A 26,782-nucleotide genomic window follows, 5' to 3' on the forward strand; every position below is an offset into this window, starting at 1 on the left:
TGACTATTCTCTCTGACCAATCAGTGATCTGCAGGGTTTTAACATCACAATTAGTATCGGCTCGGCTTGCTTGGAACCTCGACGAAGGTGGTTAAAAAAAAAAAAAGTACCAGGTACTATCCACAGTGAAAAACCCCCAAAAAGTGAGCAGAGTCGAGTTGAGCTGTAAAAAGCCCCATTATAGAGTTTCAAATCGCTTACCTGTTTATTTTGCCTTTTTCACTGAAACACTGAATGACCAGTAATGTCTCACGTACAACCCCCAGCCAAAAAAAAAAGTCTAGAGATCACAACAGTGTAAACTTTGGTTCCCACCAAACATTAGTTCCAAAGACTAAATGGAGAAGCCAATTATTGCCATGGTGGGTTTTCTCGTAATATACGATCTGCTCCAGTTTGCTTACAGGGATATATGTATTTTATTTTGGTAACAAACAACCATAATTTTAAATTACTTTCTGCCATCGATCGATTTCTTTCACATGAGGATATATGCTACTTGTGATCGGTCGGCAAAAAGATACCGGTTGACATGTCTGGATGTTTTTCGGCCCCTTTAAATATAGTTCACGAAACAAAGCATTCCGAACGAACGTTGCCACCTATTTCAACTACGTCAGAGATAGCGTTGTTGTCAGGGCAGCCAGAGCGAATATTGATGCTCTCGCCTCCGCTGGTCTGAAAGCACGATTAGGCTTACGATGCTTTTGGGAAATGCACCCCAGGTCAACATTGCTTTATCATAAAAAAAAATTATGTTTCCTAAAAGTTCAGTTGATATGCTATTTATCAAATGTTACCACGTACTCTTTAAAACATAAGGGGAAAGAAATCTTTAAAACTGCCATATTGTGAATGGAGGCTGATTTAGAATGTTCCCCCCAGTTTTCAGATCGGTCCTGCGCCAGTTTAATTCATGAATTTACTGCATCCAACTCATGAATTCAAATATATCCTCTAGATTTCCTGGATTATATGATAATATTCTTCCCTAGTAGTAAAATTACAACAAACGTCTTCTAACTTTGTTTATTTTTCAAATTATGTGCAAGGTGAATTTCACAGTAGAGATCAATTAATATTTACTAAACTCACACCATACATACAAGCAAACCAAAGAAACAATGAAAACAATAATGCAAAGAAAATTAAAACACTCTTTTGTAGATAATTTAACTGCAAGCTGGAAGATTAAAGAAGTGGCTGTATAGTGTTCACACTTGCGGCAGCCAACACCACAAAATGTATAATTTATCAAATCTATCAAAGCTTTTTTTACAACTAGACAGACTGGTGTTTTGGAAATTAGCACTGTGTTAACTTATTCAGTAATGCTTTGTGTTCTTTAATACTGATGCAATCACAAAGATTCTAAAGAACACAATGAAAAAAATATTCTTGTTGATGTCCATGTTTGTGATTAACAATTAGTTTAACAGAGCAGAATTATAAATTCTAACAAGCCTAAGAGTACATATTAAAAATAGAAAAAAAACACCCATACCAAAAAAAATAATAATAAAAAAAAAAAATCTATCCATTTTTCAAGTTGGGAAAAAAGGACAAAGAAATCCTTTTATATAAAAAAAAACAAAAAAGAAAAAACACTGTGCAAGTAAAGCAAACATATTGTACAGTATATTACACATATTTCAAACCATTTAAATACAGTACTGTGTATCAATATTAATCCTGAGAAGAGTCCATTTCTGGTTCCCGTGCTACTGAACATTTGAGTGTGAACGAACGTGCAGGCAATTGCACTAAAGCCAATCAAATTTCTCATCCCTCACCCTATCCCAAAGCCACAGATGTGGCTCCATTTGCAGGTGCCAAAGAGTACAACCCAAAATGCGAGTGCATCAGCTGTCCCATTTAAAAGGTGGCGTTTACTATGTCCTCAGTCGCAGTGTCTGAAAACAGAATGCTGTATTCTGAGATTTACAATGGAAAATAATTCAAGGGAGGAGATAATGTAGTGCAAAATCAGTGTGCCACAGGGAACCACCATATAACAAAACACACGAGTCCAGAAATATAACAAAACAGATCTTGCGAGACAATAACTTATGACTGATTTTTGGAGGTAAAGAGCAATGACAAATCCTTTAACAAATGGCTGCAAAATCAATGTATATTCTGTACAAGATTGTCAAAAAAGCAGCACCAAAAACAATTCTCTATAGTATGAGACTGAAAGATGGGGATGGACAGAAAAAGTCTGTTCATTTACAGGGATTGTTGAGTACGCCATGGAAACTTTTTAACAGGACTGGATTAGTTTGCAAAACAGGTCTTAAGTCAAAAGCAGTGCAAAACCATTTCTACTTTAAGACTTCACATATGCTTTACTTTCTCCATCACTAAGCCAAGGACTGATGCCTGAATTTTTCTTAACAGGCAGTCACACAATGTGACATCTCTGGAAACTTCTCTAGCAAAACATCTTATTGACTCCCAACTGTAATTAACTCTACCCACAAAAGCAAAACAAAGGCCATTTTTCTGAAATTATTACTGAAAACTTAATTGCAGGTACGCTTAAGTTTCTAATGCACTGTATCTAAGGAACATTGACAGATACACCCATTATTGCTGCCACGGGATTTAGGCTAGAACACCTTGAACATATTTTGGCATTTTAATCAAACTGCACCCGTATGTTTGGGATAAGCAATGAAGAGCCTTTCAATAAATGGTAGTGGAACATTTAGAATCCACATTTTGGCCAAGTATCAACATCTCCACCTAATCGATGTCATCTCCTGTCCTTACCCAATTTCTTTTGGCTGTCAACAAACTGCTTTTGATTTCAGCTACACAAAGCTTGTATCCTTTTTCTTCTCCAATATGGAGACTGCATATTATTTTGTAACCTCACTAAAGATCTGGCTGGTGATGAGACATTGCAAAGATAAAGATTTCAACAAGGGAGCTGGAATCCACTAAGCACCATAAAAGTAGAATCCAAATGAAAATTAAAAACTGCTGTAATGTCATATAGCGCACTCTTAAAAGGGTGGGGGTGGGTGAATTGTTTAAAATAACAGCCACCTACATGTAGATCTTGGCAACCAAATTAATTTGCTAAGCAAAATCCTCTACTCACTAAATTCTCAAGCAAACCACACAATCTGTTTGTAGGTGGCATGGAGGACCCATTTATAATCCAGAAAACCTGACATTTCTGAAAATAAAATCCAGTATTCACACTAACAAAGAGCAAAATAGCTCATCATACCCGTATGAATATCTATAGCTTTATACATTTATTCTCAACTATTTGTATTTTTCTGCTGTTGACTTACTGCTTGTCCTTAACTGTTCCTGTCCCTCAACATTACATGCAAAAACAACAAAAAAAACCTCTCAACTTACACTTTAAAGATATGAGCAGAAATTACTCAACATCAGCAAAAATATTATAATTGCACTTATGATACATTTTTTTCTAACTGTAAAGCAAGCGACAGTGTCGAATGTACTGCGTTTTCTTTACTTTTTCAAACAGCACCCTCAAGTTTGTTGACTGAAACCTTTAACGCTTTTAAGACTTCCCCTCCAGTTCTTGTGTTGGAGACACAGACAGCACCATGTATGGAACAGAATCACCATTCCCATCTTCAAAAATATTTTTCAGCTGTTTCAAACAGCATGACGAGAGTCAATCTTCTTTTTGCCACTCACAGCACTTTCTGAAGACACTGAGGGTATAGTTTGGCCACCACACATTCAAAATGGCGGCCAAGGTCCCAGAGGCGATCCGGCGTCTCGTAGACTTTTGTCCAATGGTCTGCTTCTTCATCATACTGGTAAAGAGAGTTCTTGCGGCTGGTGCGAAACACGTGCTCTTCTACCATGACTTGTGTAGCTCGAACAAACAGATGCAAATGACCCTGAAGGAGGAGGATCTTGATGTAGGGGCTGGTTGCTTGGTCAAAAGGGAGGTCTCTCTTTCGGCGCCAGGTGTTCTGCTCGATGTCGAACACCTCCACAGTGAACGTACGCTGGTGATTTCTGCAGATGCCTGCTATGTAGTAGATGCAGTGTTTATGTAATGCAGCCAGACCTTGAGAACGGGGGACATTCATGGCCGGCAAATGCCCCCAGTAGTCTTTGCGTGGGTCAAAACAGAAGAAGTATTCTCCTAAGAAATAGTCATAATAAAAATAAAAAAAGTATTCAGAAACGCATGTGCTAAAATGAAGGACTCGACACAAACGAGTTGACAATTTCTAAAGTGTTAGCATGGACAAATACGTATTGGGCACTTAAATTAAATGTTATGCGGGTAATCAGTAAAATCGATATATCGGTCTACCTCTAGTTCCTGTCCCAGCCAAATATGTAGACAATTACCATATTTTCCAAAATAAATGTGTTTAGTGTCCTGAACTTATTTATATCCTGTTAATTTGACATGCACATGCGGTTATACCATGTATCAGCAAGCAAGCGATGCAATTATACTATTCACTATATGGAGCAAGCGCTGGACATTGGAGCAGTCTAGTCTTGATTTATCACATCATGCAGCTCATATTACAGCATCTTTGAAATGAATGGGCAGAATAGCAAAAATGCTTTGGGTAAAATGCTACCAGAACTACTGCTGGGTGAAGAGAAATGCTGAAAACAGACAACTTCATTATCCTTATAAACACCCGTTACATCTCTCATTTCCATCTCTATCGCTCCATCTGATGTGTACAGGCATTTTCTTTGCCTTGTAAAATAGGTAAATTTCAATAATATAAGAGGGCCTATGTACTGTTTAGTGTCCTGACCAGCTTGACAGAGCAACACTGGCTCAACTAATGAGTTAGAGGCTGTTTGGGAAACCTGTTTGAAAATATTATTTTAAAACGTTATAATTCATTATTTTTGCAATTCCGTTTGGTAGTGCTAGTGGTACAGACACTTTTGTCCTCGGAGTTGTGCTGGTTTTGCTGAGTGAGGTTAACCCACCTGACATATAAGCAAAGCTAGACAACAGGACAGGTAAATTACATGGATGTATGCATTTGTACACTTTGACATCCTGTCATTTTATGTAACTTTTCAATAATAAACCTCACCTTGCAGTACATAGATGCGGTCCTTATATTCTACTGCACTGTGAAACTCCATGGCCACAGGCATGGGACTGACTGCTGTCCAGCAGTTGTCTCTAGCATCATAGCACTCAACAGATTTTAAAGCATTTCGTCCATCCCCTTCATAAACTCGACCGCCAAGAGCAAAGAGTTTCCCACAGCAGTGCATTAGCCTGCAGCCGATGCGTGCCCGCAGCATGGGTGAACGTGGAAGCCACCTGTTCCCAGCATGTTCGTACTGCCAGAAGTCACTCTCTGCACGGTGGTCAATGCACACCTCGCTACTGCTTGGCCGATAGCCTCCAGCGATGAAGATATCGTTCTCTGATGACACCAAGATGCCGACCTCTCTGAGGTCATTGGGTGGCTTGCACAGCTTAAACACTTTCCCAGCAGCAATGTCCAGGCAAGGCACGGTCTGCTTCTTCCCTGAGTGCTTGTGAGCCGCGTCGAAGCATATCACCATTTCGGATGCAGTCATACCCAGCCGCTGTGAGCATCCATTGGTGCCATTGAATCGGCCCTTATCAGAGGGACCCTTGGACAATGCCAGGGCAAAGGCTGGGGGTATACGGCTCAGAAAGGCCTCATCCAAGAGGGGCAAGCGGATGCATTTAGCAAAAACCTCAGCTAAATCTGCCTCCCGGCGAGGGCAGTCATACTCCAACCAATGGACTATGCTTTCATACACGTGCTCTTCTTTTTCCACATTCAAATCATCACTGTTTAGAATACTGACCAGCTGCTCTTTGGTCAGATGAAGGAACTCCTGCTCTCCCATCACACATAGGAACTTTTTGCGAATGTAGTCCTGCGAGCGCTCCCGTAACTCCTGGTGGCCGTAGGCATCAGCAAACATAAAGACCCCAATGCAGTTCTGAGGGTCCAAACGGCTGATCATGAACTGGGCACATTGGTCTTGGAGTGCTGGAATCTGGAAGATGCTGGCAGCGGTGAACAGGGCCTGCACGTTAGACTCAGTGAGAGTGACCCGTGAGGTGTAAGCATAGTCCAGAACAAGATGCATTGACTCTGACTCCACTCCAACAAGTCGCACCTCCCTCTGACTGCTCTCTGTAAGGCCACTTGTGAACATGGATCTGACAAAAGAAAAAACAAAACATAATTCAAAAGGCTGTTTTAAAAACCATGTATATTTTTGCAATTAGATTTGGTGGTATAGAAATTACTAGGGATGCACAATATATCGAAAGTCGATATATATTTGGGTGATAACAGAGAAAATCTAAATATTATTATCGCACTGATTTGTTGTTCAATCTGTTACATTTAACTTATAGCCCGGTTTTGGCTTAATGCATTATTACATCTGTTTAAAGTTAATTATTCTCTCTCTGATAGCTAGTCATCAGGATTACCATAAACGGTCATATAAATGGGTACCATACATTTTATGTTTAATGAAGTATATAGCGGTTTCAGGTTAAAAATTATAACTTAGTTTCGGCCCAGAAATTCCATATCGGTGCATCCCTAGAATTTACACACTTTAGCTTTAAATTTACTAAATTACAGCTTGGTCATTTTTTAGGACATGTATTCTAATACTCAGTCAATTGTAATATTCTTATGTAAACTTGATCAAATGCCTTTCCGCAAATAAAAAGGCAGACTGAGACTTCAATCAAGTATGTTGATTCTAATGATCTGCACTCCATTGCTTTTTCATTCAGAATGAACCACCTACAGGGTAGCCAAAAAATAAAAATAGTGCCCCCGTGCAACAGGCTTAGCCCCACTAAACTGGAGTAGTAGAATGGCAAGAGTGGTATTCCCACTGAGTTCAGTGACCCCACATCATAGTAAATAGACCAAACAAATTATATTTAAACAAAACATCAATACATTACAACTGCATAATAATATTATTATTATTATTATTATTAAGCATGGTAGAGTTTAATTAAAGTTAAAAATTTATTATTTACTTATGGTGCAAAAGAGACAGTCTGAAATGTCCACACAGTGCTAAATGTCACTGGTATCCAATCATTCAATGCAACTGCCTTGCATGTTCTGTCTTAAACACTTTTATTAAAAAAAATAAAATTAACACATTCTAAAGATTGTAAATTGGATGTATAACTTTACTCTTCTACTTGAACAACTCTAACGTTTTAGTGCTGTGGGTGGAAATTTTCAGATTGTCCCTTACAAGCACTAGTCCATCAAAGCCCATAGGAGAATTTTTAGACATTTCTCCAGCTACAACAAGCATTGAACGTTTGAGTTCAATGTTTTAAGCCTGTATGATATAGTTATATATTCTTTAAACTAATTGTGCTAATGATATCGTTGAAACATTGTCGGCTCCAAAGAGAAACCGAATGTCAAATGAATAACCCTAACTTCTGGAGATAAGGTAGAAGTTCAGCATTATTTTCACATCTTTGGACATGCCAGCTGCAGTTTCAGTTCTACTTAATATGGATTATACATGGTGTAAATATAAGTTACTTTCACAGCACAACTGTCCACTTTATTACCACGAAACCCGATCTGGATCTGATGTCCTGCCTTACTGAATGCACCTGAGCCCAACTCATTTTGTAAGCATTCATTAGAAACTATATTTTGTATGTATGCATCTGTCAGATTTTCATTTCTTGAACAACAGACAGTACACACTTACGTATTTATAATTATGTATTTTTTCTTTCACTGTCTTTGATTAAATGTTTTGCAGTGCACAATGCAGAAACAAGACAAATGTAGCACAACAAGTTAGGCAAAACAAACTTGGGGTCACCCTGTATATGTAATTATTAGAGTATGTTAAAAGATTGTTCCAGGTTCAATACAATTTTAAACCTATCGAAAGTAAGTGCAATAAGGTAGATTGACAGAACATAATTTTAACTAGTTTCTCTGTTTAATCCTTTGTTTTGTTGTTTAGGGCTGTGTGTGATTAATTGTATAAAGAATAACTTGTTAAAACAATAATGTAATTAATCATGTCCCTGGACCGTGATAAGGAATTTTCCTTCCAACTGAGCAATTCAAGCTTGAAGTACCACCTGTTTTCTTCAGGGGGGCAGTAAGCAAATCTTTAGCTGTTTGGACAACACGGTTATACAACTAATAAAACACACTCCCCAATAGCAGACAACACAAGATGAGAACACATTCTTGCATTCAAACACAGCTTGGAGCGCAAAATACTTACACAGGGATCTCAAGATGCATTTTTCCAACATTCAAACTATGTTTCACTTAACACAGAGGCCTAAGAACAGTATGTTTATGACGTGACGCAAACGAGACACTCAAAAAGATTCTGCATTTACGCAACCTTAGAAAAGCCCTCATAATAAATATATCTCGGACTGACTGACGAATTAAATTGCAAAATAGATTGTGTGAACTGTAGGCCAATGATAGGCAGATAACACAATTTCAATAATATGGAAATAAAAATACACTGCATACTAAAGCCACTTTTTGAATTGTCTTTTTGGTAAAACTTTACAATAAGGTTCTATTCGTTAATAATAGTTAATGCATTAGGCATCACGAACAAACAGTTGACAATATATTGCTTACAGCATTTATTAATCTTTTTTAATATACTAATGTTAACAATCACAACTTTTGATTTGAGAAATGTGTTAGTATATGTTGAATGTGACATGAACTAAAATTAATAAAAGCTGTAAAAGTATTGCACATTGTTAGTTCATGTTAAATGTTATTAACTAATGTTAACAAATGGAACCTTATTGTAAAGTGTTACCATCTTTAATGCTTTACTCATGTGCCACAATGATGTAATGCATTTTAATTATCTATATTATTTTTAATAATATTTTATTTATAATGATTTAAATATAACCATTTATAAAATTCTTGTTATCTGAGGGGCTTTCCAAGCAAATATTTATATATGCAATCAATTGCGATTGATCGGCATACCATGTAATTAATTTGATTAAAAATGTAATTGATTGACAGCCCTAGTTTTTTTCTTCAGGCAGAATTTTCAGGGCTTGCAGTTATACTTTTGAAACTTGAATTGTTTATTTTTTTGTTAATTGCTTAGACAAGGACAATAAAGCGTATTTTATACATTCATTTCATATACTTCTATTAGTATTTCATGTACTTCTGTTATCACGATTGTTTGTAAGTGCCTAACTGTTAAAACACTGATCTTCAAATCACTTCATAATTAACATTTAAACTTTCATATATGTAATTTTAAAGTAATATTTGTAACAAATGTAAGATAGCCTTCCTCTGTGCTATAGTATACATTTATTTAAAAGGTGATTTCAGTTTGCAATTTTTTTAATAAATGTTAGGAAAATGTCTGATACTCAAAAGGGTAGAAGACTTGTGGTACTGTAGATTGGTGCAGGTGCTACCTGAAGTAAGGGCTGATGGCAGCCAAGACATTTCTGTGACAAGAGAATGTCTTGCCATGGTCCACTTCCACGACAATGTCAGTCAGCTGAGCTTCGTCGTACAAGGCTTTAAGCTGCTGGAGGATGTTACAGGCATGTAGGGCATCTACCCCATTGTAGCTTGAGCTTGCTGGAGTCCCATTCTGTACTTGTAACAGCTTTCCAACGTCTGCAAAACAAGTATTATTAGGTCGAGATGATTTCTACACAATCTTATGGAGTGACAATTTTTACTATAAGATTGGTGGATCAGGACACATTAAATCCTCAAATAAATTGTATAAAATTTATGTAGATGTATGTTCACCTATTGCAAATATTTTACCAAGTATAAGCCTTTTTAAATTCCACAATACAGACATAAATTGTGAAGTGGAAATTAAGCTTGCTCTGAGAACTTAATTAGCCCTTGATTTCTTCCACTTAAAGACAGAGCCCACTTTAACAATGCTGCCCTTAATAAAAAACACCACTTCAACAGAACCTGGCAAAACAAAGAATCTAGAGTCAAGACCTCACTGAGTCAGGCAAATAAACCATGGTCTAAAGGGCTACGTTTTCTTTCGACAACCACAGACATTTAATAGGTTCTTGTTCAACTCAACATGAAATTGTGTCTAATACTATCATCACTCTAGTTTCAGTGCTTAATTTATAAACTGTGACGATCCAGGTGCTGTTTTACCGGCTAGAACAACATCGAGGTAGCCCGGTCTCGAGACACTTTTACAGCCCTTTTATAGCGCAAAATAGACCGTGACCGAAACGTTAAACTCAACGAATTAATTGTAAAGCAGCGAGCAGACACGCGATTAAACGTTGAGCGTTTCCACAGTCTCGCGCTGAGCTAGTATCGCTAGCTGCTACCTCGTCATACTTTTCTGACAACATCCAAACAATCAGTGGAGTTCACCGTATAACCGAACAACCGTCAAACTCCATTCCATTCTGTCAAATTAAAAATAATATCACTGATATATAGCATATAAATACGCAGGAATACTGTTGGTAATAATATTGGATTTGGAAGAGAAGATCCAACCTCCACTGGCAGCCATTCTCCCCAATCTGTCTCGCGGCGACTGGGAAAACGTCACTAATGAATTGGAGCCCCGGAAACAGGTAAATAGCCAATCAGCGTCGCTGAGCGTGCAGGACAGCCAATGGGCTTTCGAGGCTGTCAGTTTTTGCAAAACAGTTCAAAGCAAGATCAAGGAAGTTTATATTTTGTTAATTGCCAGCCACTATGGTTGTGCTTATAATATGAGTAAATGATATAAGAGAATCTTGTGGTGGTTTTATAGTTATGTAACCCCTCAACCATTTTTAAAGGCTTTAACAACGTGTGTATATTTATAACGTTTAATCTCTGAATTTATTGCAAGTTTTGACTGATTATGGCTTATACTTGCTTTTTTTTTATCACTTAAAGGCTTCCAAGTCAGAAATGAAAAGTGGCTTACGCCTACAGCTGATAATGTCATGTACTCAATTCTGTCATCTTTTCTGTCTCGGTTTCTCTTAATATATTAGTCCCAACTACCAAACTCAGGCTTTGCCCACTCAGGTTTTTGTTTACTGACAAACTACTAGTTTACTATTCATAGCCTCATCCTTAGGCTCTTTATCTTGCATTTCTGTTTAACTACTATATGCATTTATGTAATAGCTAGTCCCACCGCTTTCACAACTTAAATCTAAAAACGAACTCAGTAAACATAGACTCCCCACTCCCCCTCTTTCCTTTCTTATTCTGTTCAGTCAGGATTTATTTGTCTAGCACTTTTAACAATAGTTATTGTGTCAAAGCAGCTTTACATAAATTTAGGCCCAAACCCCCATTGAGTAAGCACAATGCCACCATGGCAAGAAAAATCTTTTTGAGAATAAAGAAGAAATATTGGGAGTAATCAGGGACAATCAGAGTAATCAAACAGGAACATTTGTGGAAGAGTATGAAAGAATTAGGCATGGCTAACAGAAAGAGCTACATTTTTAATTACTACATTGCTTTCAGGGCTGAAGTAGACTTTGTAGCCTCAGACATATTTCATAACAATCATTTAAATGTTAGTAGTTCAACCCAACGGCTGATTTTATCCACCTATTCACCCTTTATGGTAGGAAAAAGGTCATACTACTATGCTGCTTTTATGTGCTTTTGGAGCTTCAAAATTTACAGAGCTGAAATCTTTGTGTTCTGCAGAAGAAAGAAAGTCACATCTGGTATGGCATGAGTGTGAGTAAAATATGAGAGAACTTTCATTTTTGAGTGAACTATCCCTTTAAGAAGAATTAGTTTAAAATGTTCGAGAAACTATTTTTTATTTTTTGTAAAAAAAAAAAAAAAAAAGTTATAGCATTTTAAAGTTAGGATAATGTAACAAACTTAAGGCCAGGAGGGTAAGGAGAACACAGGAAACTGGTTTCTTCGTTTCACAGGTACAGCCTTTAATTAATGATCTCCAGTACTTTACAGCTTCACAATAACACAATAGTTTTCCAGCTCAACAACAGATCTCTGACTTTCTCATATCATGCCAACACTAGACTGGCGCGTGTTTCTCTTCTCTCTAACTGGAGGTTCTGTGGCCAACTTTATGCCGCTCTCCCCATGCTCACTGAAATTAGAGACAGGTGTGAGACATAATTTAGCTCAGGTGCAAGCGCCCTTACCGCTTTCTCTCCCGGACGGGCGCTTGGCCACGCCCCCGCTGCCACAGATAATCTCACAGTTGTCTTAAATCCCAAAAGGTAAGATGTTTAATGAATTTACTAGGTTGTTTCATATGTTTCAATATTTTTATAATGTTGAGCCAGAAGTCTCAATGGATTGTTTATGTAGAAATGTGATTTTAGGCCAAATGTTTTTGACTGTTTTGTTAATATATTTTATTTTTCCGCTTTCAAACAATGTAAATGTTATCATGATTTTCAAACAATTTATATTTTGAAGCTTCTTAATGTGGTGGTGACTAATGCAAGTTAATTCAAATGGATGCGCTGCATAGCACTCTCTCTCTCTCTCTCTCTCTCTCTCTCTCTCTCTCTCTCTCTCTCTCTCTCTCTCTCTCTGCGATCCATAGAAACAACCAGCATTTTTACATTTAAAAAAAATATGTGCTTGCTCAGTTAAAAGATTAAAGGTTAAAAGATAGTTACATTTATTGTTACGATTTAACTGTGTTGAGGTTTTGAATTTGTTAGACAAGACAACTTTATGAAAGGTTAGAATGACTTGACAGTTTCATTTTATTAAGATGCTCTAAAGCAAATATTTGAGAACATCTTAAGAATTATTTAAGAATTGCTATTATTGCTTCTTATGAACTTTTTACTCATCTAATTTATCCTAAGAACTTTCTTTTCTGAAGAACACAATTAGCTTCTTTTTTTTTTTTATCCAAATGGACAAAAATGTAACTTAAAAGTAGAAGTGCCAAAATAGAAACACTATTGACGATCAGTATGAGGAATCTTTAGGATTGTTTCAAAGGCTCCCCTTCAATTATGCAGACCTTTTAATATTTGCAGTAAACAAATACCAGCACACTGTTCCACACATTGTTAGGTAATTTATTACCTAAAATCAATATTGGTTGCTGTTATAATAATACAGTTAACTTGCATATGAATCATTTATTCATAATAATACATTGCACATACTTGTATCACATTCTGATACACAACAATGGAGATTTAGGGTACATTGAGCTGTAATAATTCACCATAACCCATCCATTACCTGTTTTGCTTCCTGATCCACAGATCAAAGAATGAAAGCACGTTTTGCCACAACTCAAACCTTTTTTCTTTTATCCTGTCAGTCTAGCACAGACTAGAGATCCATTCTGACACTGTCCAACATGCACAAAAAGGTGGTCAAATAAGGTAGATCTACAAACCAAGCAATCGATTTAACTCTTCCCAATTCGTTTCCTGCCCAGCTGCTAGTACAGGCCATGAAATTGGAACCATCCACTATGAAATAAAGGGCTTTCTGTTGCTTTGGCATATAATCTCTTTTTGCTTATGTTTACATTCCTATAGTCTGCTACTTTTATATATAGCGATGGATTTCCTGATATCGGAACATCAGATCATCATATGTCCCTGGGACTGCACACTTTGTACAAACATCAGTGCAAAGCGGATTTACTAATTCAAGCCTTGGTAAAATGCGAACAGGTCATATTTGAAAAGCTGTATTTCTTGCAGAGTTTCAAATTCATTCAAAAATGCCCAGGATAGCTGAAAGCAACAATAAAATAAGGTTTTAACCTTATTCGGTATACCCTAAGGACAGTTTCCCTGTTCAAGGAAGACAGCATAGGTTGATAAACCGCTGTACTTTTTATCTAGAATTGCTTTAGGCTTTTATAGTATTTCCATTTCAGCTGTTGACAGTAAAGACATTTGTTTTGTTTGCTGGTTACATTTTTCAAGATAGGGATTCACACCTTAGGCAGGGACACCTGCGTTGTCAACACCAGTGACAACAAATACGATGGAAATGTCTATCTTCCAACTGGTGTTCTGTTATTACCTTTGATCTCTTCCATGAAATGAACATTGCATCTCAAAGTAATTTATGGCATCACTGGGGTATGATATGACGTATTGGTTGTGTTGCAACACACAATCCACTCCCTAGGTCAGTAGTAAGTGCAATGCTGAGGGAGTTGGCCATTTCTAGGGTTGCCCACTTGTCAAAATCGGTCCAGTGCACTGAAACGTTCGCTCCCAAAAAGTTCCCAGAATGCACCATAAATTCCAGTGAGCACCAGCTGCTCATTTTAGATGTGTCTGAATCAACTCACTATGTCATGAATCAGTGTATTCTGAACACCAATTCGGGGACTGCCAAGGGTGTTGATTCACTAAGCATTGGGACACTTACAAATCAATTACCTGTGGCATGATTACAAGGTTGCGCTTTTAAACGCAGGTATGGTATATATCAGCAACATCGTATAATACATGTATAAATGACACTATCGTGCATTTTTGTTAAATTTTCTAAAAGGTACAGCGTTGTTTTGAAAGATAAATGACATAAGTGAAAAAATATTTTTTATGTTTAATGTATCATGTACTTTGATTAATTGAGATTAATTACAGAAAACTGCGATTAATTAGTTAATTTTTTAATCGATTCACAGCCCTAAACTAAAAAAAACAAAGGAATATATTTCTGGCCTCCTTCTAACAACTTTAACATTATAAAAAAGATTGTTTCCCTTTCATGAACTAACTAAGATACACATTATTTAATTACTGCAAATGTCATTATATCTATCATGTGTCTCAAATCATCAGAGTACACGATGAAGTGTAAATGTATAAAGACGAGCCCTATTTTTAATATCTAAAGTGCATTAAAAGGGAAACAATCCTGCAAATATTTAATTATTACACAGGAATTAGATTAATATGTATTTATTTATGTTCTAAATACTAATAGTCATATTGTAAGCATTTTGTGCCTTGATTTACAGTAGTATATTTGTTTAATGTTTGAATGCCATTATGTATATGCATTACCTGTTTTGCTTGATAAAATAAATGCAGGATTGTATGTTTTAACAGCTTCAATGATGATGCACAATGGCATGTTATATTTTGTAATCATGTCATATGTAATTGAGTAATCTGTGTCCCAATGTATCAAGACTCTTGTTGGTGCCTGAAATCTAATATACTAATTCATGTCAGAACTAGAAAGTGTAATGAGACAACCATTAAAAGTCTAGTTTGTTTTGGTTTTATGTGAGGCTTGAAAACAAAATGAATTTAAATAATGGCACTGCACTCTCCGTGAATGATTGAGCAGAAAACATATGGGCCTGGTAAGTCAGACTGATAAAAAACGTATAAAATGTGTGAAGTCAACCAATCAGATTAGAGCTTACCAGATCAAGAAAGTGCTTTCCAGTTCATTGAAAGGACTGTGGGTGGTCTATGGGCATGCAGTCTGAGGCTGAGACTATTGAAACATAACATTTTACATTATTGTCCCAGTATGAGCTAACGGAACAGACTGGGGGGAAAAAATGCAGATATTAATGTAAACCTATTTCATATGTGTGCATGTTATGGGTAGGAAATGTGTGTACTTGAGCAACTGCACTGGGTAATAAATTGACCCACCAAATTCCTCTCAGGCTGTGCACCATCTGAAGAGAGAAAGAGGGGAAAGAGACAGGCAGAAAGAGAGAGAGGTGTATGGGGAACACAGCAGCTGGAGCTGCAGAACTGAATTGCAGAGGAGACGCTGTAGGGGAATGAAATGAAGAGAAAGCAGGGGGTGTAATTGTAGTTTAAATGTGTGTTTTAGTCAGAGATGGAGGTAATAGGTTATTATATGCCTCCGGGGACCCATGTTAGAGCATCTGCAGAAGCTCAGAAGAACCGTTCAGTCTCCCGCTTCTTCCCTCACCACCCGTGATGAGGCAAATAGGAGCACGATGGGAGGCAGCAGTAAATACCTGCTCGAGCTTCCCGCCTCATGTTTAAAAAGTGCCTCTCTACCCCCGTTTGTGAAATGAATATGCGAGCATCTGCGAGAAGCATGTCCATCACTCATGGCTGTGTCCCATGGAATGAACAATCTTGCTCCCGACATGGAAATGGAGCTGTTTTTGTACTTACAATAGTTATCGCACATTCCGGGTTGACACTTATTTATGAGTCAACATTTATTTCTGAATTTGGTTGCAGGGGAATGTTGAGGATAAGAGGATAGCGTAGTAAGCTAATGTGTCACAGGTGGTCTCTGCAATGACATTGGAGCTTGTCAATTAAAGGGATAGTTCACTCAAAAAAGAAAATTCTCTCATCATTTACTCACCCTCATGCCATCCCAGATGTGTATGACTTTCTTTCTTTAGCTGATCACAAACAAAGATTTTTAGAAGAATATTTCAGCTCTGTAGGTCCTCACAATGCAACTGAATGGGTACCAAAGTTCTGAAACTTCAAAATGCACATAAACGCAGCATAAAAGTAATCCATAAGACTCCAGTGGTTAAACTATATCTTCAAAAGTGATATGATAGGTCTGGATGATAAACACATTCATATTTTTCTAATCTGTTTTTACCATAAATTCTCCTCCCTGTCCAGTAGGTGGTGATATGCACGAAGAATGCGAATTGCCAAAAACTAAAGAAGAAGAATGTGAAAGTGAAAGTGGAGATTGATAGTAAAAAAGGACTTAAATATTGAGCTGTTTCTCACCCACACCTATCATATTGCTTTTTTTCTTCTAAAAAATATTTGTTTGTGTTCAGCAGAAGAAAGAAAGTCATAGACGTCTGGGATGGCATGAGGGTGATTAATTGATGAGATAATTTTCATTTTTGAGTGAACAATCCCTTTAAGTTGTCAGGCATTCATAAGTTGTACCATTATCTGACATGTTTTTGCATTGGGAACATTAGATAGTTTACAAATGTAACCTAAACAAGATTAAAAAATTTGCCATGGATGCGATCAAGGGCGTAGATTTGACTTGAACATTGGGGTGTTGCAGCGTGAAGCATTTAAACATGTTTCCATTGATCATGGTTTAAATAATGGTGGGGTTGCACTTGCTTGTTTTGATTATTGTGAGGAGGGTACCTCCCCTCCATCGTGGAATCTACACCCCAGGACGCAAAACATAGAGGCCTATCTGGTGGTGATCTAGTATTTCATGTAGTGCTTTTTGATATTTTACAAATTATGTTGATGATTAGCGTTATTGAAATAATATAATCTTGGTTGGTTTATCATATATTAGGAGTTACTGGGTTTGTTGGCAAGTAACAGAGAGAAGGGCATCCCTTTTTATATAAATGAGGGTGAAAACTTTGCAATGATATGCTCTGGTCTAAAACAATGACAATGCAGATTTAATAAGACTACATAACACTTCCAGCTAAATAGACCAGTCATATTAATGTATATAAGGGATGATGTTCAGTCAGGCAGTCATAGACCTAATTCACATTAGCTCCATATTTTTTATGTGAAAGAAAACGAGGCTGTGAGCGATAGAAGCCCAGTCTCTTCAATGGCATCCAAGGTCTAAAGCTATGTAAAGCTCCTAATATTCCACAACTCATGTTTTCTAGAGTTTTTTTGTTGACTAAACTATAATGGAGAGCTGTTTTTTATGTTTCACCAGCAGAACTATCCAAAACAATCTAAACAACAGTGACTATGATCTATTATCAAAAAACAAACCCAGACAGGAGCAGTGATGGGTAAGTTATTTAAAAATAGTCATCCTAATAGACTAATTATTTCTCAAAAAATTGTAATCAGATTACTTACAATTACTTTTAAATTACTTTCTAAATCAAATCCTAATAGACTAATTATTTCTCGAAAAATTGTAATCAGATTACTTACAATTACTTTTAAATTACTTTCTAAAACAAATCCTAATAGACTAATTATTTCTCGAAAAATTGTAAACAGATTACTTACAATTACTTTTAAATTACTTTCTAAAACACTTTTCTGCTCAACAAATTAAAAGCAATGTCTATATTTCTTTCTTGTTCATTGTTACGCACAAGTCTTCAGCAACTCATATTTTCCCCCATAATGACTCGTTATAGGGGCATAATTCATGTATTCTACATAACTAATATATTCAAAATAAGCATAACCCTATAATGCACTTAAATGTAATTAAATTAATTAAATGTCAGTAACTGATTACAAGTATTTAAAATGCCTTACACTACTGTTTTGACTAAAAAGTAATTAGATTAAAGTAATTATTTACTTTGGAATTAGATTACACCCAACACTGGGCCGGAGTGATCAAGAAATGATTCACACTTTTTTCTTTTTCTGGGGGATGATTATGGTTTGATTGTTGCACCAATGTTGAAATGTGGTCTTAATATTTTTTTTTTTGACACACAAACAATTTTTTTTTAATATGTCAAAATGTCATTGTTAAAATGAGTGGATTGTCTCTCTCCATGTGGAATGTGAATGGGTCGGGGCACCCCATAAAAAGAAGGAATCACTGGTTTAGTGATCATTATTATACAAGTATGTAACATAACAATAAAAATATTATATAATATCATATATTATGGTTATGTAACATGCTTGTTATATTCAGTGGTTTAAATATGTAGGATATGCAACAGTCTTTCCAAAGAGCAATAATCTGCTATCTGTGACATCATGCCACATTAAACATTTATAAAAGTGTGAGTTTTTCCACACTTTCTCTCTCTTCCTCTCTTTCTGAATCTCTTTGTTAACACTTCATTAGGTTTAGTGACCGCACTGCATCTGTCCTTCAGGTTATTAATGCCAATAAATAAGGCACAAAGGAACCTGCTGGAAGGCAGCTCATTTGTCCTACCTGTCAAGCTGATGGATCCAGTTTTGTACAATCATGCGTTAAATAGTGTCCTTCTAATTGTATATCTTTCTCTCTCTCTCTCTCTCTCTCTCTCTCTCTCTCTCTCTCTCTCTCTCTCTCTCTCTGCCCTCTTAACAGCAGTGAGTCCCATGAAGCTAAGTTTGGTTGCTTAGCTCTAGGAACAGAGAGGGAGGCAGAGAGCAGCAGACCCCCGGCTGAGAGGTCTACGGCTCTAATAGCGGAATCGGATTAGAGAGAGTCCCTCAGCACGAGCAGTGAGCAACCGTGTGTAAAAGCTCTGGCTGTTATCAATATCGCTGCAGCCACGTGGAAAGATCCTTCAGAAAATCCAATTGCATGGCATGAATTCTGAGGTCCCAGCAGAAACGTGAATGCCCTTTTTTCATTTTTTATCCCATTGCACAGGAGAATATCCGGCAATCATGTCAATGTAATGTATCACACTGAGGCAATTACACAGTCCTTGAGCTCAGGACTGGAAGCAGAAAATGCAGCTTTAGAACTTGATCTTCATGCCCATACTGTGATGGGACTGTACCAGTCAATCCAATAGTGCATCTCTTATAAGTTGCTTCATCAGATTTTACTACTAATGGCAATACCTTTCATATTCCAGATCTGGTCTGGATTTTACCTTGCCACCCCATAATTTAGGCCCATATCTGGGGGGTAGTAACTTCGACTTGGCTACTATGGCAGTTATTGGTTTTATTTTCGAAAATTTTGCAATACTATTGACAGTATTGACAATACTGCTAGCAATTTTCCAACTACAGTGGCCACAACAAGTATTTGGACACTTTAGCCACACTTAAAATGTAGAAATGTCCTCATGTACACTTAATAAAATGTTAACCTGAAAAAAATTGCTTAAATGGATATTTCACCCAAAAATGAATATTTCAGCTCCGTAGGTCCATATGGTGGCCAGAATTTGTATTCTTCAAAAATCAATTGAAGGCAGAATTAAAGTAATCCACACGACTTCAGTGGCTAAATCCATAGCTTTTGTGATATGATAGGTTTGGGTGAGAATCAGATCAATGTTTAAGTCCAATTTTTCTTTAAATCTCCACCTTTGGCCACATTACATGATATTAAAGCTTGTTTAACAAATGCCTGCAGAAACGGGTGTATAAAATATTATAATCTCTTTTGTTAATCGTACACCTGTAGCACAAATGCTAGCGCTGCAGCATTGTTTATCAGTTGGGTTGCTAGGAGATATCTCTAATGAGAGTCAAACCCCTCCTAAGCATTGCAGTTTTGTTTCCTTAAATGTCATCTTCCGAATATCTGGGAATGTAATGCATATATTGTCGGAGATATCAAGTAGGAATATTCCACTTCCAACTTGAATGGAACGCAGCATTACCCGTGTACCCTGACTAAACAAAATGTATTGCAAACAACATTTAAATCACAAATATTATTAGATCGATTTTTCCAGGTATTATAGACCTCCTTATAGATTCATATGAAAAATTATGATTTTTGAATGTCTGTTCGGGAGACGTTCATTTCACAAACAGTGATGCTGCAGATAAATTAGGCTTGCTTGAGCATTAAGTGTTGTTTCAAGTTCTGTCTTTCATGCGTGCACGTGTTTTTAAAATGTCAATTGGTATTACTAGTTAGCTGCGACATAATGTATGATGCCCAAAGACAAAGGGCATCTTATTCATTGTGAAACTTTGCTTTTTAAATGGCATGAATCACAATGAAGACCAAGACTTTAAATGCACAGCCCACCACTGCTTTTAAATATATGGATTTAGCCACTGTATGGATATATAGAGCTGAGATATTCTTATAAAAATCTCTGTTTGTGTTCTGCGGAAGAAATAAAGTCATACACATCTAGGATGACATGAGGGTGAGTAAATTATGAGAGAATGTTCTTTTTGGGTGAACTATCCCTTTAATCTAACAAACAAGTGGTAAAATCTAACATGGAACTGGTTTGATTCAAGTCAATTCAAAGTTTGAATCAACCAGAATACATTAGGTTACACTCACAAATAAAAAAATGCTTTAAGCAGTAGGTCAGGTAGAAATGGCTCCTAAAGGTAAAAATTGCAGGTTACGACTTTTACGGTGTCATACAACAAATAATTTTACAAAATAAAAGTTTGTTAGGTTTCAAATTATACAATGAGAAAAACAATGATAAATACATGTCCACAGTTGTGATGAACTTTGTTTACTCTGATTTCATACATCGCCTAACAATTATCTTGGGACCAGCTGGTTAAGATATTTGGATATTTTGTATGATAATTTATTATGTAATAAAATGAAATCAATGCATTTTTAAGTGACTCTTTAGCTTTTTATGATTACAGTGCAATACTTTAGATTGGAAATATGGCGAGTGTCCAGTGTATTGTGCTAATACTTAATCAAAACTGTTTGCTATAAAGAAACCTACCTCCTTAGACAAGTATGACTCCTAAAAGCACCACAGCTAAAATATGACACAAGTGTCCTTATTAGCTTGACCAAAACACATCATAATAAATGGTCACAGTGTAGCCTCAGACAGCTTGGCGTGAAGTGTCCAGCTATCCTTGGGAAAATGAGAAAATTCCTAGACAAACTCTGACCTGGAGAGTAGAGGGAAAAGGAGGTCTGTGTTTTTGAAAGCTCTGAGGAAGAGGGTGGTCAGTATTACTATGTGATTGATTCCCTGGCTCTGTTTCCAGGGTGATTGACTGATCCTGGGTCAGATGAGAATGTTCCAGCTTAAGATCACATCCTGGATATAGATGCATCTGAACCAGCCTGAGGCATCCATTCCTTCAACAAGGGCACCGTACCTTGACTGCCAGCATCATTACAATAGTGTGCTTCATCTATGAGGAAAACAATATTTTATTCAATAACTCAGGACATCCACTGTGCCAAGAAAAATACTACATTTCTGCACAGGTTTCAGTGAACTTTGTAAAACTATGTAGGCCTATGTAGCCTTTACTTTATGAATAATGTTGGCAAGAACAAACACCAGTCATACAAAATTCTAATTTGCATACAACAGATTGAAAATAATGCTATCCTTACTGTATGCATCCAACATACAGTATACTTTACAAGTTGGTTTGGTCAGAAACTGTTTTTGTAACAAAGTTCTTAGGATGGTGTGCAAGGAGGAAGTGGGAGACGGTGAAATTAAACTCAAAAGATTTACACGGTTTGCTTTTTAGCTAAACTAAGCACATGCTCCTTCAGTTTGTGTCTGTGGGTAGCTCTCTCTCTCCCTTACTGGCATCTGGCTCACTCTTAAAAGCCCGTCTCCACTCTCACTCTCACTTTTTCATGCGATTATGTAATCAGCCAATCCTGTGGGAGCGGTGCAATGTGTAAAATCATGCAGATACGGGTCAGGAGCTTCAGTTAATGTACACATCAACTTTCAGAATGGGATAAATGTGATCTCAGTGATTTTGACAGTGGCATGAGTGTTAGTGTTACACGGGCTGGTTTGAGTATTTTCTATAACAGCTGATCTCCTGGGAACAGTCTCTAGAGTTTATTCAGAATGGTGCCATAAACAAAAAACATCCAGTGAGCGGCAGTTCTGTGGATGGAAATGCCTTGTTGATGAGAGATGTCTACGGAGAACTACTACTTTTGTAGTGAAGTGGATGTCATTTTGTTAGAGGCACTATTTGAAGTAGCTTAGTTTAAAAACAAAAAGTGGCCCCAAAAATAATTTGGACAATTTTGGACACTTAAGTCACATTTTAAACTGAATGAATTTTTTTGTATTAGACAGAAAAATAAAAATAAAATGTTATCTTTTATCTACTATCTTCTCAGCCATTTTGACTTTTCAACAACTGGTCACCTCAAATTTACACAAGTGTCCTAACAGAGTAACAAGATGTAGTTCATTGCACAATGGACGTGTTCCAAAGTTTGACAACCAGAATCTGTCCAAATAATTTTAACCCGATTTTAAACAATATCTGTTATTTTATCTTTTGAAATCCAAATTCTTTTTTTTTTCTCTTTTTTTAAGTTCTACCTGAAAAGTGTGCTTATGCTATAATATTTTTAATGATTTACTTGTTTAGATATTTTTTAATATAATGCTAAGACATTCATCTATTTTCAATTGTGTCAACTGTGATCTAATTTTAGTGTCCAAATATTTTGGGGCCACTGGCAGCAGTGTAAATGTAATTGGAAATAATATATCCTGTAATATATATATATATATAAGCCTAGGACACAATTTCCATGCAGAAATCGCTAATATATTTAACATACCATATTTTTAAGTAAAGGCTACACAAAATTCATTAGAAATTCTCAAGTAAAGTTTACTTTGCTATAGTCTTTTTCGTGTAAATTTGACTCTTTATTGGAACTTTTTACTTAAGCAATGCTTTTGAAAGGGTATTAGCATTATATTGAATCATTCATTCCTTTGTACATGAAATAGCTTCCACAGAGAAGCTTCATGTATGCTACAGTATATAGTATACTAGACATCATCACCTTGCTTTAATGGTGATAGAATCAAGATCCAGAGCTGTGTACACAGACCTGAGCACTGAACACGATGGTGGTAGCAATCAACAGATCATTTTAAGTAGGGTAAAAGGGTAATTTTATGTAGAAAATGAACTTTAGACTTCACAAAACAAAATGATCAATAAAAATGGTGTACATAAACTTGCAAACAGTGCATGCTGGCTCATTAATTATTCAAGCCCAATGTATGCTGGGAACAGCAACTTCGAAAAGTTAATAAAATGTACTTATTTCATTTACATGTTTTCATTGTACTTATTTTCATTTACAATCTGAAATTTACACAAATTAGCAAATAAATATGAAAAGGTTTTCTACTTTAAGATTGATACAAGATGACGCACTGTAAAGATAACCAACAATCATAAATAATATTTGCTTTTAAGCTATAACATTAATTTGTACATGCTTGATTTGAGTACAAATGTAGAATTTACTTAATGTTTTCAAAATAAAAGTTCATGCTTTAACATATTCAATGTAAAATGTGTCATATTATTGGCTTTTAGTGCACTGAATTACTGCAGTCTTTTATGTTAATTGAGAATTTTGCATCTAAAGAAGTTTAAAGGAGTTTAAATGAGTTGCAATTAGTTAAGCTGAGAACAAGTGAGCTTAGGATATTCTCATTAAATGATTGCACAGAATTAAGTTGCACAGAATTGAGCTGATTGAATAATATTGAGTTGAGTTAGCTGCTTGAGTTGTACTTGAGTTAATCAAACAAATTTGAAGTGACTGGATTGGCTTCGGTAGAAAGAGCAGGCCACATGGGATCAGAGGATCAATATTGATATTTTCATATCATGGATAATAGCTTTAGTTTTTTTGGCAAAAAATATTGGAGATGTAAATACCATTCAGGGCTATGTGATTTAAAAACTAAAATAAATATGAAAATGAAATACCTTGTTTGTTCCGTTTAAAAATCCAGATAAATATGGTATATTTCATAAATAGCTCATGGAATATATAGTATTAACTGTAGTGCGTTAAAATAACAGATGCTGAATAGAATTTTATGAAAGATCTCATGACTTATCTCCTGTTTCGGAAAACATCAATCTGATATTCCATTTCTTAATTTCTTTTAAATTCATTTTGTTTTGTCAGGCAGGCACACACATACTCATGAAGGTGTCCAACAGAGGCCTGTCTGCTAATGCAAAGCCACTCAATGTGGCGTGAAGAGCAGACACATGCAGTAATTTAGGTAAAGGTCATTTCACCTGACAATATGACAGTTGTTAGCAGGGCTGCTGTTCTGTATTTATGAGCAGGCGTGTGTATTTATGCATATGTTTGTGTGTGCATGCATGAAAAAACATCTTTTCTGAAAGGAACGATGTTTGACTCCCTTTACATATTCCATTTGAATCAGACCTAAACAAAACAATGAAACGAATGAGTCAGGATAGTTTCTGAGTTACTGGATACAGGTTTTCGCCTTTCTCTTTCCATTTATACACCTATATCTCATGCTTAAATAAGCCCATCACTATGTGTATGGGGGGCGTCTCTCTGTGATAGAGAGAGGCTTTTTATAAGCAGGGCTGGTTGTCTGGTGCAAAGTCATATAAGGAATACTAATACAGGTCTTTGTGTGGCACAGGCTTTGACCTGGGTAGAGAAAGAGAGCGCAAACATTGTGAATTTAATGGCAAAAATACAAAGACTAAGATAAATACGTCCTATTTACTGCACCTGGGGAGCTGCGCCAAACTAGCTTGGCATTTTGATGGTCCTTAAATAATTGTGGATAAATCTTGAATAACTTTCCCTAATCTCTCTTTCTCTCTCTCTCTCTCTCTCGATTAGAGTTGTGGTAAAAGTCTTAATCCCCTATCCCCCACAATGGACATTGAGGCTTGACTTTAATATGCTGCCGGGAGAGAATAAATTGCCCATTGGAATGAATCTATCTATCTCCCATTGACTCACTTTGGACATGTTATGACAAGGCAATCTGTTACTGAGATGAGTTTTGTGTTTCTCTAAAACTGATGGTCTTTCAGACATCACATTCTCATATTAGAAAACCTGTGTGGCATATAAATCAGCTTCTTTGAAGGTGCTCTCAGTAATTTTATCCTCATTAAAAAAAGTTTAACTCCTAAACACATGAATTGTAATTTTGCAATATATGTAGGAAATAATGACCACTCACATTAAAATAAAGACTCCAGTCACATCAGAAACCATATAAAAGCTGTTTGTTCATGGAGAGGGTCCACACATGGGGGCTGCCATATTAGAATCACACAACCAGCCGAATCCTATAATCGCTTAATCTCAGGAACCGTCCTGTTATTTGACACTTACACTCATTGATTTAAGTAATCATGGCTGACTGTGAATACTAAATTTCTACAATAGCATCCAAAACTGAAAACTATTGATTTTAAATGATGCTGCACCCATGCCGCTAGGTGTCAGTGTAGGTCTAAAATTATAAATAGACAAAAGTTACTGAGTGCACGTTTACATCACAGTTTTCTAAAGTGAGGGAGGACAATGCCAGGTGAAACAAGCTGCAGGTTTTCAAAGAGCCTTTTTCAGTCCATTTGTGAACAGGAACATTAATGGAAAAAGTTCTCAGGAAATACTCCACGACCAAGAACCACTTTTGGTCGTTTCACTGTACATACACAATAGTTCAATTACAAATAGCTGCAAACATCATTACTGACTTTGCAAGTAATCAGAAAAGAAATACCTAACACATTCATTTAGGAACAAAGTCGCAGTATAGGGCCTTCTAGTCTAGCACTTTCCCACAAAAATGAAGGTGTTAAACCAAAACACACCTATGCTCATATTCACAAAAGTGTGAATATATGGATGTTAGAGAATGCAAATGTTCTAAAACCAACTTCCTCTGAGTGGAAGTGCAACATTGCCATCTTTCGGGCTCAAAAAGAACACCAAGCCTGCGAGTCCATGCACAATGGATCCATCTCTATTCTAAGACACTTAGGGAGTCAACCATGCGATGTAAAAAACATGCGAATGTCTCATTTTGTTAGCACAAGACACGGATCATGAACGTCGATTCGTCCCTGCTATCACAGTATTAGCGTATCTGACATGCAACTTCTCTGTGTGAAACAAGGATTGACACATACCAATACTCCAAGCTTGCAGAGTGTTGTTAAAAATAATGGATTTCTTCCTATTCAAATATCAACACTAACACCTTACCCACAGGGGATGTTTTTCAGTTGCAAATGGACTGGGCAGTTTTGCCCATTAATCACACGTTGGGCCCAAAGTCACTTCCATTCCAGCCTAATTTGCATGCCGCGTCCCTCTCCTTGCACTTT

General features: G+C 36.5%; 1 protein-coding gene across 1 annotated transcript; it reads right to left on the bottom strand.

Annotated features, from left to right (window-relative positions):
- Positions 1-1,025: 1,025 nt before the first annotated feature.
- kbtbd8 (kelch repeat and BTB (POZ) domain containing 8) lies at positions 1,026-10,589 on the bottom strand. The gene is made up of 4 exons (XM_052101899.1): positions 10,563-10,589; positions 9,482-9,689; positions 5,079-6,196; positions 1,026-4,147 (listed from the first exon to the last, which is right to left on the bottom strand). Exons 1-4 carry the CDS (start codon positions 10,576-10,578, stop codon positions 3,684-3,686), a joined length of 1,806 nt encoding a protein of 601 aa, XP_051957859.1. The 5' UTR covers positions 10,579-10,589; the 3' UTR covers positions 1,026-3,683.
- Between the last annotated feature and the right edge of the window lie 16,193 nt (positions 10,590-26,782).

The sequence above is a fragment of the Xyrauchen texanus genome, chromosome 32, assembly GCF_025860055.1.
Source record: "Xyrauchen texanus isolate HMW12.3.18 chromosome 32, RBS_HiC_50CHRs, whole genome shotgun sequence".
In the NCBI taxonomy this organism is placed as follows: domain Eukaryota; kingdom Metazoa; phylum Chordata; class Actinopteri; order Cypriniformes; family Catostomidae; genus Xyrauchen; species Xyrauchen texanus.